This window comes from Mastacembelus armatus, chromosome 5, assembly GCF_900324485.2.
Source record: "Mastacembelus armatus chromosome 5, fMasArm1.2, whole genome shotgun sequence".
Classification (NCBI taxonomy): domain Eukaryota; kingdom Metazoa; phylum Chordata; class Actinopteri; order Synbranchiformes; family Mastacembelidae; genus Mastacembelus; species Mastacembelus armatus.
In genome coordinates this window covers 23,888,167-23,902,061 of record NC_046637.1, presented here as the reverse complement: position 1 = coordinate 23,902,061, position 13,895 = coordinate 23,888,167, and the positions used below count along the sequence as shown (strand labels likewise).

Genomic DNA, 13,895 nt, shown 5'->3' with positions numbered 1-13,895 from the left:
CAGGTTGAGGATTTTAAAAGGTTTTTACTTCTTCTTGTAATTTGATAACAGGGATGAAAGCCAGAGATTGACCTTTGTGAAATCTGTCAAAACAGTTAAATCTGCAGTCATGCTCTTGTCAAAACAGTCCAAACAATTCACTATTACCAATGAGAACTAATGGAGTAATGTTTCAGTAAGAGCTCAACAATTGTAGAATTTCAATCAGCAAACACGAAAGTGTCTGGGTGTAGAATATTGATTTGTTGTAATAGTAAATGGCATTCGTGTCACAACACACAGCTGTCATTTGTCAAACACTGAGGGTGGCTGGGGAACAAAACCTACATCTCCAGAGTTTGTTTTCAATATTACAACACAGACTAATAGTTTAGTAATTATTTAACAGCCTGCAGTTTACCTATAGTTTGACTCATGTTACAATAAACATGTTTTTTTTCCATTTGTGCCAAGCATCAGATTCTTGTACTTCTGAACCACCAGGTCCAAACCCCACAGTGCTAATAAACTAACCCTACAAAAAGGAGAATGTTAGTCAGCAGCATGTGGCTTGTTAAGAAATCAGCCCGCAGTTTGGTTATAAAGCTTAATTGCTGTGCTTATTGATCATCATTTGCAGGCTGTACAATCCGTGTTATTTTATATCATTAAGGCAAAATGAGAGCAAAACACTGAAACCACAGGGGGGCAGGTAATTTAACAATTTAATGTTCTGTGACACTGCACCAAAAATGCTAAACAATAAAACACACACACTGCAGGGTGACAGTGATCATTCTCTGCTTTGTTGAATTAAATTACCTTGTAAAGGACAGATCAGAAACCTATTTGCATTAAAGGCTCAGTGATCCAGTTTGTGATTATGTTTTGTTTATGGGGGTTTCAGGCAATTTTCCATCACATTTAGCACTTTTATGACATCTTAAAAGAAAGGTTTCCTCATTAGTCTGCATGAAAAAAAGTTTCCCCGCTTAATTTCCAATAGATGATTGGCATACTCTGCACACTTGTAATTAAGCTGCTCAATAAATCTGTCTGGAGCCTTGCGTTATGGTGCTTTAACCCACACCGAGATTCAAAACTCACAGTAAACAGCAAATGTACCTTATAAATGCACAACTCCACCATAGATTTACACGTTGAAGTAATTATTCGATCGAGGGTCACCGGAGGACTTCTAATAGCAGTCGAGGTTTATAGAGACTGTTTATCAAGCTAAAGGCAGTTGTAATAATTTAATCCATTTCCGAGGATGACTCTGTTGTTATAACTTCGTCTTAATAGTATAAGTGGCCAGTCTGGTCCTGAACACAGGTCAAAAAAGACACCACCCTCTAGTGGACAGTAGAGTCCACTTAAGGGAAAAATGAAAAGGTTTTTAACCTTAATTCTTCATTAATGAATCAGTTTTAACTGTTTGTTTTGTTTAGGCAGCACACAGTGAAAAAAGTCCTGAGAAAATCAAATGATAAACCGTCCTGTGTATATTGTATATGTATATTTTATGTATTTTCCTATATTTTTCTATCCCTACATTACTGTCTGTGGGTATAGGCCTGTTGGGGCCATGCTACCTGGAAGCACACTGCCTGGCTCAATAATGAATTTATGTAGACGTTCTTTAATATTGACTTTTACTGTAAGATATTCCACAAACTGATTTCATGGTGACCTTATTTCATTTCTAAACATTTTATTACAGAGAACATCTGGTTTTCTGCAGAAGATTTTTTATAGAGGTTTTTTTTTTTTTTTTTTTTTTTTTTTGGTGTATAGGCTGCCACAAAAAATTGGTGATGATGGTTATCTTTGCTGTGACTCAACACTGATTTATAACATTCGTGCTGCATTATTAATAAATACAACATGCTGTTGTGACTGGCTGGATTTCCACTGTATTGTACAGGCCTATAATAGCAGAGCAAAAACAGGGTTGTGTGTTTAATACAGTCTGACGTATATCCTAGTTAAACGAGTTTATTTGTTATATTTAATATAACATTTAATATAAATGTTAAACATTTCAGTGAGTTTATTTAACCCAGATCCAATTTGCCTCTACCTTTTTTTTTTTTTTTTTGAAGATGTGAACATAAGTCATTTTCATAACAATGTTTCATGACAACCTTTGACATAACAATTAAACTACATAGGCGTACATAGTGTTTAAAATAAAGATCAAATAAAAAGATGAAAAAAAACAGCATTTCACAGGGCTCAGTTAGGCCTGTTCTTTTTTTGTTAATATTTGGAAAAGTCATTATTGCTGTGATTTTTTTCAGTCACACATATAGTCTACCTAAAACAGTTGAAAATGCCCAAGCAGAAATGGGCAAACCTATAAATAAAACAATTCAGATTCATTTAGGCTTGGTGCACGGGTCACAATTTAAAATTATTTTACCATGGTCATTTTTAGTTTAGTATTCAAGCTTTAAACTTTTTTCAAGCAAAGCGCTCATGTTATGGTACGCCACCTCTGAACAGAAGGTGGTGGTGGTGTGGTAGCTATTTAAAAGACGGAGCAGGCAACTTGGGCTTTTTATGACATTTATCTTATGAATGGATATAGGTTAGATTTATGCCTGCATTCAGGTGGTAATGTTAGACGTGTTTGTCTTTCTTTACTGGTAAAATTTGATTTACCCTGACAACGCTTCAATATTTTAGGTAAATTAATTCATCTTTAGGATTTGCAACAATCACACAATATCATTTCTTAGAAATACGTCTAATTAAAAAGTGCTGCCATTTATTGACTTTATTCCAGTGTTGGGAACAAAAGTTAGCTCTTTTATAAGGAACCAAGAATATTAGATCTAATAAATGTCTGATCCTTTAATTGTTAGAATTATGGTAATAATTTGTCCTTGCTGAGAAGGAAACGTTATTTTATAACGTAATCTATCTATATATTTATATCTATATATATATATATTAATCATTTATCTTTTCATTTAAATATGTTCATATAGGGCTATTTTATCCAAACGCACATTTACGTGTATTTTTTAGGCTTATTTATTATTAGTTTGCTTGACAAACGCAGGCTACTTCAATAAAATATATTACGCTAAGTATAATCTATACGTCATGGGGCTGGAATAATAAAAAAGTGAAAACACTCAGTGTTAGAGTTTTATTAAACCTCCAGCGACTCCTCTTCTTCAGTAATCATTCAAGATTTCGGGATAACATGTTTTCTTTTCTTGGGGCTCATGAAATTAGAGTTCAGAGTCAAACGGTCTCCTGTGATCTTTTGCAGGATAAAAACAGGTTTTCTGTTTGGCTCCTGGTAAGATGGGGAGTGGGGAGCAGGACAAAAGAATGAACGCGTTTAAAGAAGGGACGGATCCCCTTTGGCTCTTTTGTGTCAAGTTTCTCTTCTTTTCAGACAGAGCGCTCACCCGTGTGATTTTTAATTGTTGTCAGGGATTATGGATTAATTCAGGCCTCATGGATACAATGAGCCGGCATTGGAAGAAATATACATAAAATAAATAAAAAAATATATAGATACATGTGTCGTTTAGCAACATTCAGCGTGGATTAAAATGAACTGTAAGAAAATGCGCATGGGTTTTTCACTGGCAGAATAAAAATGTATGTCTGTTTGAGTTTAGGTTGTTGTTTAGGACAGCAGGCGGAAATCACAGCGCATTGAGGAGTGCTGCCCGCCCCAGTCCCCCGTTGACATTTCAGGAATGATAAAAGTTCCGCCTTGCCTGGAGCTACAGCCTCGCTGGAGCCGGCCCCCGTCTGCGGCAGATTGCCTTTGCTCATTACAGCAATTATTTTACTCCAATTTAACCCCTGCCTAAATGGCAGGGAAGTCAAGGGGAAGCCTTTAAAACAGCCGCGGAGTGGCCTGTAATTTTGCCCCTATCTGATCCCTGTTTTGTCATTTTAAGTCCAGATGACAGAAAATGACCCGTTCATCTCCAGATTAAAATATTTCCCGTTTTTGTGCTCCAGGAGGTTCAAATGTGGATTGGCACATGGGTCCTATAACAGCCTGTCTTCTCCATAATGGGGTGTCACCCTGCTCATTTTACACACTAAACACCCCATAATGACGCTCCAGTGGATTGTTTACAAGCAGTTCAGCCCAGGGAGGCGATCCACAATATTTATCGGTGTTGTTTTGAAGTTAGCACAAGCGCTTGTCTCCCCCCCCCCTCCTCCTCACCTCCACCCCCTGAAACTCTTCTGGCGCCAACAAAATCTAGGTTAGTTGTTTCAAAGCACCAGGCAACAGCTGCAGCAAATACATTCCTCCAAATAACATGTGGCAAGTTTCAATTCAGTGAAAGCTTTGACGGCAAACAGAATAAAATAACAGTCTATATTCTCAGACATGCTTCAACAGTCCTGCGTCTTTTTCTGAAATGTATTTGCAACATCAGGCCTGAGAGATCATTAGTTTCTACTTTCCTCTTCTTCTTAGTTTCTCTAAAGATAGTCAGTATCAGATTTTGGTGCAGCGGGGTCCCGTGAGTCAAAACGAACAACCTCTTAATGAAAAAGAATAAACAATTTATTGTTAAGTTATGTCACAAATATATTCATAATATAAATGAGGATATTCTTCAAATATACATTATTTTACAGTACACACATCCCTTCCGAAGGGAATCATTTCAACAACAGACAGTGCTGTTATAAAAAACAAAACAAATGCTGTGGTTCTCCAAATTTAACAAAGAGCATTCATTGACACTGGATTCAGTAACCCGCCTATAGTTACGCATTGATATGAATGCAAAACATGAAGAAGTATGGGACGTTTGCCGTGTGACAGCCCACATATGCTGTGAAAGCCCGATATGTTTTCGTCTGGGTAAAAATGTCAAGATGCGCATATAAAATCTCCCTTTACCTGGCTGTAGCACAAGTAGCACAGAGACAAGGGGTAGGCTATCTGACGCACTGGCACACAGCCTGCTGTCCATACTTGACTGTTCATTTGGGATCATAGGCCTACAAGTTACTAAGCTGTTTTCCACCTCTGCACCGCAAAAATATCCACTTTAAAGTCATTTAGTCTCAGGCTCATCTTATGTGTCTGAAATTGAAGTTCTAGTATCAAGACTTATGCCAAAATCCACTGACAAACAGATGTAAGACTTAAGATTAAATGACTAATAAAGCTGGATTGTTTTTTTGCAGTGTGTGAACTTACTGGCGAGGTCAAGAGAAGTGGATAAACTTAGGTGTCCTCAGAAAGAGGGTCTGTTAGGAGTCAGCATGTGACACTGAGCTCACCACCAGGATGCCTCGGTATTTAGTACAGTATCACCTCACCTGTCCGAAGGGCCCTTTCTGGCGTGGGGCCTTCAGAAAGTAGTCTTTAACCCCCTTGTGTCCCACTGCACGCGCCCCTCGTACTGTGTCACCGTCAAGCCAGATGGTACATACTATATCCGACGTGAGCGGCGTACAGTCCCACTGGGGAAACCGGCAGAGAGTGCCTTTGGAACGGGTGCGACCCAGCGTAGGACGCGGGGACGTGCGCACCGAGCGGAAAGGAAATACCGAAAGCTGGAGGCAGCATAGGCTTCGCTGCCATTTTCAGTTTTTCAAGTTCTGCCTCCTGCAGCCGCTTGGCTTTGGCTCTCCTGTTTTGAAACCAGATTTTGACCTGGGTCTCCGTCAAGTTGAGGGAACTGGAGAACTCTGCGCGCTCGGCGATGGAAAGGTACTGCTTCTGGCGGAACTTCCTCTCCAGCGCCAGCAGCTGGGACGTGGTGAACGGGGTGCGAGGCTTTCTGTTCGTCTTGTGTTTGCGCAGTGGGCAGGCAGGAGGACTCAACCTTCCTGTGTTAGGAAGACAAAACGCTTTCATTTAAAACCGTGGATTTCAAGTCATAATGCCAAATTCATTTAAATGCACTAAGTGCCACGATTTACATGCAAAACATCTTGGCTTTTAAAGAAAATATTTTCTATACACGTACAAACATATTTGAAAGCAAAATATTACACATAACTAAGATATTATTTATTTTTATGCATTGACACCACAAGCTCGACTTACTTGGAGGTGTAGGAGAAAAACGGGGGCTCTGTATCCACGAAGACCTCTCTTTACTGTCCGGGCTCTCGGGTTTGATCAGTACGTCTTCTGGCACGTTCATGATCTCGCCCACTGAAAAAGATGAGCTCATGGGTAAAGCAGGAACTGAAGTATCCAGGCTACCGAAAGAGCCCATCCGTGCGCCCTTTCCCAACGCTTGAGATGTCCCGGCCACGGACGTCGGGGATGGCACTTCTCTGCTGGGTTTCCTGTCAGCCATCAGTGCCTCGACGCTGAAAGGCAGAATAGCAACTTTGGGCTTCCCCGTCTCCTCTGCAGGACTCAGACTGGTCTGCATCTCGCCTCTGCTGACGAGGACCGAGCGGGGAGGAAGGTCTTCAGTTTTCAAACCAGCGGTCAAAGCTGACATGGCGATCGATGGGGCCATACAGGTCCGACTGGCGCCGGTGGTAAAGGTGACTAGTTGACTGTCGTGCGTATCGTGGAAAGAGTTACAAAAAAAGTTGCTGCAGTGCGCCCTAAGGTGACGGTATCCTCATGTTTATGTGACCAAATTGGAGCGCAGTGCTATAATAAGGCAGGCGTGGAGAGCGAGGCGGCCAATCACGGGCGACGTGGGCTGGACCATGTGAGACTACAAAAAAAAAAAGTCAGTGGGAAAGTTAACAGTTACTTTTCTAACAACCAACTTCTGATAAACATAAACACAACAAACTCTTAATGAGCCATGGTTTCATCACGACCAAATCCCACAAACTAATGTTCTGCCCAAAGTACGCCCTGTAATTACTGTACCATTAAGTTATTGACATTTTATAATTAGGCCTGTAGGCATGTGCATCAAGTCTATTATTACTCTCCATGTTTACACCATCTTTGATATCGTTTCTGCCCCAAACATTTTGGACAGGCTTTAATCGACCCATAAGACGAGTTTGGCCATGTTTTACACTACTGCTGCGGAGAGTTTTGAATATTGCCCAACAGTTTACTGCCCTCCTTTATGTGATGAAGCTCTTGCAGCGCGCTGTTTATTGATGGCTGCGGGGCTCTAATCAGATTGAAACGCACAGGCCTTAGCAGTCATTTAGGGGTAATTATGGGGCTTTGAGGGCGGGGGGTGTAGGGAGATCAGTAGGACCCCCCCCCCCCACCACCACACACACACACACACTCACTCACACACACACACCTTGACAACATCCATTAAAGTCAAAAATTATGAGGAGTCGAGTGCAAAGGGGAGGGGGCAGCTCGGAGCCAAGGAGAGACCTAACCCAGGACTGTCATTGATTTACCTGGTTGGACCTCCTGCTCCTTCTCATTATCTGCTGTCCTTAAAAACAGGGAGATCTAAGGAAGAGTATATTCACTTTAATTAATGCACCCATGACGTTTGAGTCCCCCTTCAAAATGCTGTTGCACTAAGTTAGATTTCAAAATAAGCTTCACAAAGAGCAAAGGACATGGCAACAGGCCCTAGGTTACCTTTTTGCGGTGTAGTCAGTTCTCAGGCAGGCGGCTGCGTCGCTAATTGCCAAGCATAAACAATCTGTCACGATTTGTCAGTCTCCCTAATGGGCAGACAAGTTATGTTGTTTTTAGGCGCCAGCAGCGGCTGGATCAAAGGGCTCGACTTTTAGGGAGACTATTGAAAAGTTGAACCCGCACCGAGAGCTCAGCACCGCCTCCTTCTCGTATAGCCGCTTTAGCCCAGGGACACTGAGCCATTCAGCCTGAAAAATTAGCTTTTCCCCAGCCGATCGCACGCCATTTCCATCTATTCATATGAGCGCTATAGTCGCTGTAGTACTCCTCAGAATAAAGGGCCAGCTCCAGTACTTTCAGAGAGCCACTGGGAGGGAAAGGGATTCCTTGGTGCGCAACTGTTTCCCAAGATACACATTGTTAAAAAGCCTACGCCGGTAAGTGCGAGAGCTCAACTCCCTCACAATCTTCATAATCCAAGTCTACTGTACTGTCACTTCAGGAGGGGAATCAGAAGTTCACCTCCGGGGCCGCGGACCCCACTTTAGAAGCAGAGCCTGATAGAGTTTAAACCTGTTCAGGTGTGGTGTGAATGGTTAAAATATTAATGAGTAAAACAACTTCCTCTACTGGAACAATTCAAGGTGACACAGTGATTTTACCGGGGAGGCAGGCTGCAGTGAACTGCTTTGCTTGTATGAGTAATATAGATCATACGATAAGGTCAATAATTTGCTATTTGGAGAAGGAGGTCAAGAATAATTAAGGAAAAATACATGATGGTTTTTTTTTTTATAAGGCAAATGTTACAAAAAGGAAGCGAGGCGTGGGAGGTTAATTTATTTCGTTAGAGGTGTGTAAAATTATTAAAGTAATACATCTGTAAAAGTCATTCATTCACAAACTGTTGTCGAACAACAGTTCGCCCTAGAGTGGTTTCTGGTTGGCACGTGCGTGTTTAAATGGGGCCACAGGTGTTGCTTAATCACAGATAACCTGGTTCCACTCGGTTTATTAAAATTGAACACACAGACTCTTAATTTCTCATTTCCTCGGCAGCACATCCTGTGTCTCTTTCTGTGTGTGAGTGTGAGTGTGAGTGTGAGTGTGAGTGTGAGTGTGAGTGTGAGTGTGAGTGTGAGTGTGAGTGTGAGTGAGTGTGAGTGTGAGTGTGAGTGTGCGTGAGCGCGCGCGCAGGTAGCAGGCTCCGCGTGCAGCTGCAGCGTGTTTGGAAACACTTAAAGTCTCTAACCTGGAACGAGTGGCATTGCCCCGAAAGCTTTTGAAGTCAGCGAAGTCTCCGGGCTCCCACGTCCGTCCGAAGTCCCCTGTGCTTGGGGCTCAAACACTTAACCCGTCCTCCTACACCAACTCGTTAAACAGGTCTGCGTAAACACAAACAGTCACACATGAGACGCATTACGCGCGCTGTTTAGTAAGGTGTGGTGACAACACACAGGCTGTGTTGTAATGTTTCCGCTGATGTGTTGCATATAGAGGGACTCATAAATCATATTGATGATCCCCACTGCATCTCCTCCCGTGTTGAACATGAATGTTTTCTGGTTTGATGACAATAGGCCCAGAATATAGCTGAGACATATTACTCAGGGGAAAATATGACCAAATACTTCATGAAATGATGAGTGAACCAGCCTGAAATAATGAGGTCTAATTCACTTTCCCACATTTCTCTCATTTTTCTCCCCGATCTTACATCTAGAAAGTGATTGCGGGCCTGGGCTGATGCAGTATCCATGTCTCCAGTCTGTCTCACAAACAGAGGGACAGTGGTGGTGGAAAACAATGTTGGAGGCAATTAGCATCCCAAACACTGGCCTTTAAGAAGCCTGATAGGCCATGGAAAAGACCATTACTATGCCGTTTTATTTTAATCCCGAGGCAACAGACGAGGGCCGATCTGAGATACAAAACAACTGTAAGGCTCATCGGGCCTTTATTTAACTTTATAAACTACCTTTGATTCCCAGTCAGGAGGCAGGGACTCCACACAAAAGCCCATTGTTGCCTCCTCTTAAAGTTGTCTTAACCCTTTTCATGCGAGGTCTGTCCATTTACACTGTAAAGAAATAAAACGCAGCGTGGATGTCAAAAGGCGTTTTTCAGGCAAAGTATTTGTACTTGCTGCGCGTACACGACTTTTCGTCTGGGAAAATGACATCGCGCATGTGAGTATAACTCCTTAACCCCGCTCACATTTTTCATTTATGGAGAAAACTGTGCCTGAATGGGGCACTCAAACCTATAGGATATTGTCAGAAATGGACTTAGAGTTAATTCCCCGAGAAATGCTTTTGGTGAGGTAATCTGAGCAGCAATTTTGGCGATTTTTAAGTTAATTTGATAGCGACTTTATGATGCACCTCAGAGAGATGAAAGAAACAGCCGGCAGCCCAGCCCAAGGTCTCCATAATTATACATAATGTATCCTATTTCAAAGCAATTAGCGCAGTCAGGCGGATCTGGGCACTTTGCTGCCAGTAAGTAACAATGCCTCACGGTCATTTAAGCTTCAGGATGCCATTCACACTCACAGGTTGGCCTGCAGACCACTGCTCCAGGCGGTTTGACAGGTGTATGTGTCCAGAGTCCACAAGTCGTTGCATCCATTTCTGAAGTTTTGTTAACCTCATCCCCAAAATAATAGTTGTCATATTATTACATGTGAACAAGTTTAACCCTGAACACTGTGTTGCCATGCAAGAACACGAGGCTTTGCACTACCTGAATTTAATTTGCATTAACAAAATAATGTGCGCTCTGTCGTAAAATATGCAGAGGAGTGGTGTGGATCAAAAATGACCTTTAAAAATCACGCGTTTATTGCAGGATATAAAGTTCAGTCGGAATTAGTTGAGTTGATATTTAGTATAAAAGTGTAAGTTTAAGTAAAGCAGTTATATTTCTAGGTTCTGATGGTCCGGAGAAGCAGCGGGAGCTCAGCCTAACCAGCCCCCCGTCAGCAGGGAAAGTGCTGCTGGGAGAAAAATCGAGTCCAAACGTGAAGGCGCGCAGGGTGACCATGATAAACGCATGTGAAGCCTCGGCGATTAAACGACTTCATGCGATTTGAACGAAGGAAGAAGAAGAAGAAATAGATGCTTTTCGAATTATTAACTCTCTAAGTAAATCAGATCCTCCGCTCTGTGAGCTTTATTTCCCATTCATCTCCCTCACCTTTCCCCGCACGACAGGCAGGATGAATGTGTCCCACGGTGATGATAAAAACCTCCCTGCGCCTCAGGAAAAAGAGGTTTTCAGCTCGGTTGTCGCCAGCCCAGCGGGGGGCCGTGCTTAAAAAGACATATTTGCCTGGCATCGCCGCAAAAGTCTCTGCGTTTTGATGCGTGATGGTTAAAGATGTTAGGCAGTGTGGCAGCACTCTGCTGGCTCTGATGCAGTGCAGAGGACTGTCGAAAGTCGGAAATATTATCTCTGTCCCCTTCACTCCCTCGTTTTCTAGGAAAACATGGATGTTTTGGTTGCTGCCTGACTTTTGGGTCATAATAATGGGTTTTAAATCGGTTCCCGTGCTCCGCTCTGATTGGCTGAATTGCATTAAAACCGCAGCGGCTTACCTGACACACCTGTGACCGCATCACTTTTATATATTAATGCGCTGATTTTAAAAACGTTGGTTTATTTCTGAACTCTGTGTTGTGAAGAGTATCATTCAAGGTAACAGCCACGCTAAATGTAGAATGAATACTTATCTGCGTACTCTCTAACTAATGTTACTGGCTTGACTGGTGATTTAGTGTTTTTTAAACAGAAAGCAAAAGTGCATATATAGCTTTTCCTCATTGTTTTTACTTGACGCTGCAGTCCTAACTAAATTCCATCTAAATGTGATACAAGTCTTAAAAGATTGGCTGTGTTAAATTAGGCCTACTGTCATTTTTGTTCGTTTATCTAAAACATTATTTTTATTGTTATTGTTATTGCTCTTATTTTATTGATTCTCGTTTATTAGGGCTATTACTATAACATATTACTATATATACTTTCATGTAGCCTAAAAAAAAGCACAATTCAAAATCTTTAGAAGAAGCGAAATTGTTCCTTTTTTTTATACGCGCGCGCGCGCACGCGCAGCCAGATTAGGATGCTTATCCTTTTTTTTTTTTTTTTTTTTTTTTTTACCCTTCAGACAGTGACCTCTGCATGACTTCAAAATCAAAATAATTTCATCATGTGAGCGGCGGTATCGGTTCTCCTGTCTGCCGTTCACTCCTCTGTAAAACTTAGATAAAACTGCCGCTTTAAAAATTTACAACATTCAATCGTTCAATCAAAGACATCTCAATTACCCGAGGTATTGGTGTGAAATTGAATTATCGCCCCCTTATTTCTTTCACGCCATTAAACAGGAAGCATACTAAAATCCTTTGCAAATCAGTGGCCTGCGTAATATGATATAGACCATCTAAATGGATTGATTAACTAATGACAAATCATGGGATTTATTTAGATTTAGTCGATCATTTGGCTCTTTTCAGACGCCGAGTGGGTGCATTGATTAGAAACTAAATAGAGTCTTAAATGAAATGCCTAATAAGCGCATAACAAGCTGTAGTTTCAGCAACAAATCATTTCTATAATCCGTAATGCGCGGATTAAAAAGATGCGTAATGATGATGATGTGGAGCATCAGAAACGCTGTCACCCTTATTTCCCATCTCTCAAAACAAATTGCAGGCATAATGAAAACATGTGCAGTCTTATTTGAGGAAAAAATTACTGTTGCAACTACTTTTTATAGTATTGCTATATTCTGTTATTTTCCAAATATTAATATTCAATAAAAACTGTCCTTCAAATTGGTATTTTATTATTATTCTTAATATTTTTCAGATGCATCTAATTACAGCAACAGCATGCATTTATTGATATAATAAAATTATTTTTTTTCACTTAATAAATATAATTTTTGGTTGTGATCATTTTTAAAGACAATGATTCCTAATGTTTTAAGGTAGTTCACACTTTTTTAATCTATCAGTGCTCAGCATGTTACATACGAATGTTACAATAATTTGGTTTAAACAAATATTATTTCCTCTACAGATTTTACGAGTAAATCATTTTTCTTTGGGAAAACGAAAATCATTTCCCATTTTCATCAAGATAAGCAAGAAAATATTGTGTTGGAAATTAATTCTGTGAGAACTCACATCAGATACAAATAGGTTGTGAAATGCAATCATAAGGATTTATATAGTGGTGCTGGTTCAGCCATTATAAAATATCACAACAGAATCTCTGTCTTGCCCTTCCAGTGACACCATGTACATAAACCTTCCTTCACAAAGTCTTAAGCCCATCATTTTGGACTTTTCCCTCCTGCTACATATCTGAAAAGAAAAGCAAATCAAAACAACAATGTTAGGGCAGAATTAGGGGGTTTGTCTGGGAAGTTGTAATGTGGGGGGTGAGCCACTGTGAGCCCGGCCCTTCAGATCACGGAGGAGCAGACTTGGCTCCATCCTAATCTCACAAGTCTCAACAGTCTGCAACTCAAGTTTATTCAGAGGGGGTTGAGCCTCTTGTAACCCCCCATCAACATCCCATCTAACCCGCCCCTGTCCTCCGCCTGCCTCCAGTCCGAAGAACGTTCTGTCAGTGACCCTTTGTTGACTCTGGCTGCCTAATCCTTTAAATGTGGGCAAAGCCTGAAATGATGAGGAGTTGGGCCTTTTTATTCAGGTGATGTCCTTTGCCTCTCAGTGTTTCCCTGTGGCCAACAGGACCAGCTTAAACACAAAAGATGTCCGCTGGTTGTAATGGACCAGGCAGCAAAGCCCACATCGATTAGTCTGCAGCAGGAATGCAGGAGGATTTGTGCTTAATTCAGCCATGCAGGTCTTTCCTGAAGGTGCATCCCTTTTTGTTTGTTGTGAGAAAATCTGAAATTGGAGAGGGGGGGGGGGTCAAAAGTTTTGATAGATCTGAAATTTTTAAAGGTAGGAGTCAACAGCAGTCTATGCATCCTGTCACGCACAGTAATATTATTAGTTTATTATATTAGTCAGACACCAAGACACTAAGATTGGTTTAGTTTGATCATCTTATAATACCTTTTTATTTATGTTTGCAATGTGCAGTGAGACCTGTTGGTGTGATATAGCAGGGAACATGGTGTTTTGTGTTAACTTCTCTGTAGTGGACTAGGCCATTTACAGTGCAGTGCACTGGTTTCTGGATAAACTTCCCAGTAAATGTGAACGACTGAGTTCACCAGCAGTAAAAACACAACATGCTTTACTGGCACTAGCTTTAAAGTGACCGCATACAAATTATATGTGTATGCAGTGAATGCAACCACACACCTCAAGCTAAAATGGCATCC

General features: G+C 41.2%; 1 protein-coding gene across 2 annotated transcripts; it reads right to left on the bottom strand.

The window, feature by feature from the left end:
• Window positions 1-4,515: 4,515 nt before the first annotated feature.
• Window positions 4,516-8,882, bottom strand: msx1a (muscle segment homeobox 1a). Of its 2 annotated transcripts, XM_026307223.1 has the most exons (3): window positions 8,778-8,882; window positions 6,038-6,671; window positions 5,399-5,817 (listed from the first exon to the last, which is right to left on the bottom strand). In XM_026307223.1, the coding sequence occupies exons 2-3, from the start codon at window positions 6,462-6,464 to the stop codon at window positions 5,399-5,401; spliced, it is 846 nt and encodes a 281-aa protein (XP_026163008.1). In that variant the 5' UTR covers window positions 6,465-6,671; window positions 8,778-8,882. The 2 variants fall into 2 exon arrangements, with proteins under 2 accessions (XP_026163009.1, XP_026163008.1); XM_026307224.1 differs by lacking the exon at window positions 8,778-8,882 and having other exon boundaries at window positions 4,516-5,817; window positions 6,038-6,464.
• Between the last annotated feature and the right edge of the window lie 5,013 nt (window positions 8,883-13,895).

Excerpts from the sequence above, each read along its gene's own strand:
- msx1a (XM_026307223.1), bottom strand. The coding sequence starts at position 6,464 with ATGGCCCCATCGATCGCCATGTCAGCTTTGACCGCTGGTTTGAAAACT. Across the intron at positions 5,818-6,037 it reads TTTTTCTCCTACACCTCCAA|GAAGGTTGAGTCCTCCTGCC; the intron begins GTAAGTCGAGCT and ends TTCCTAACACAG.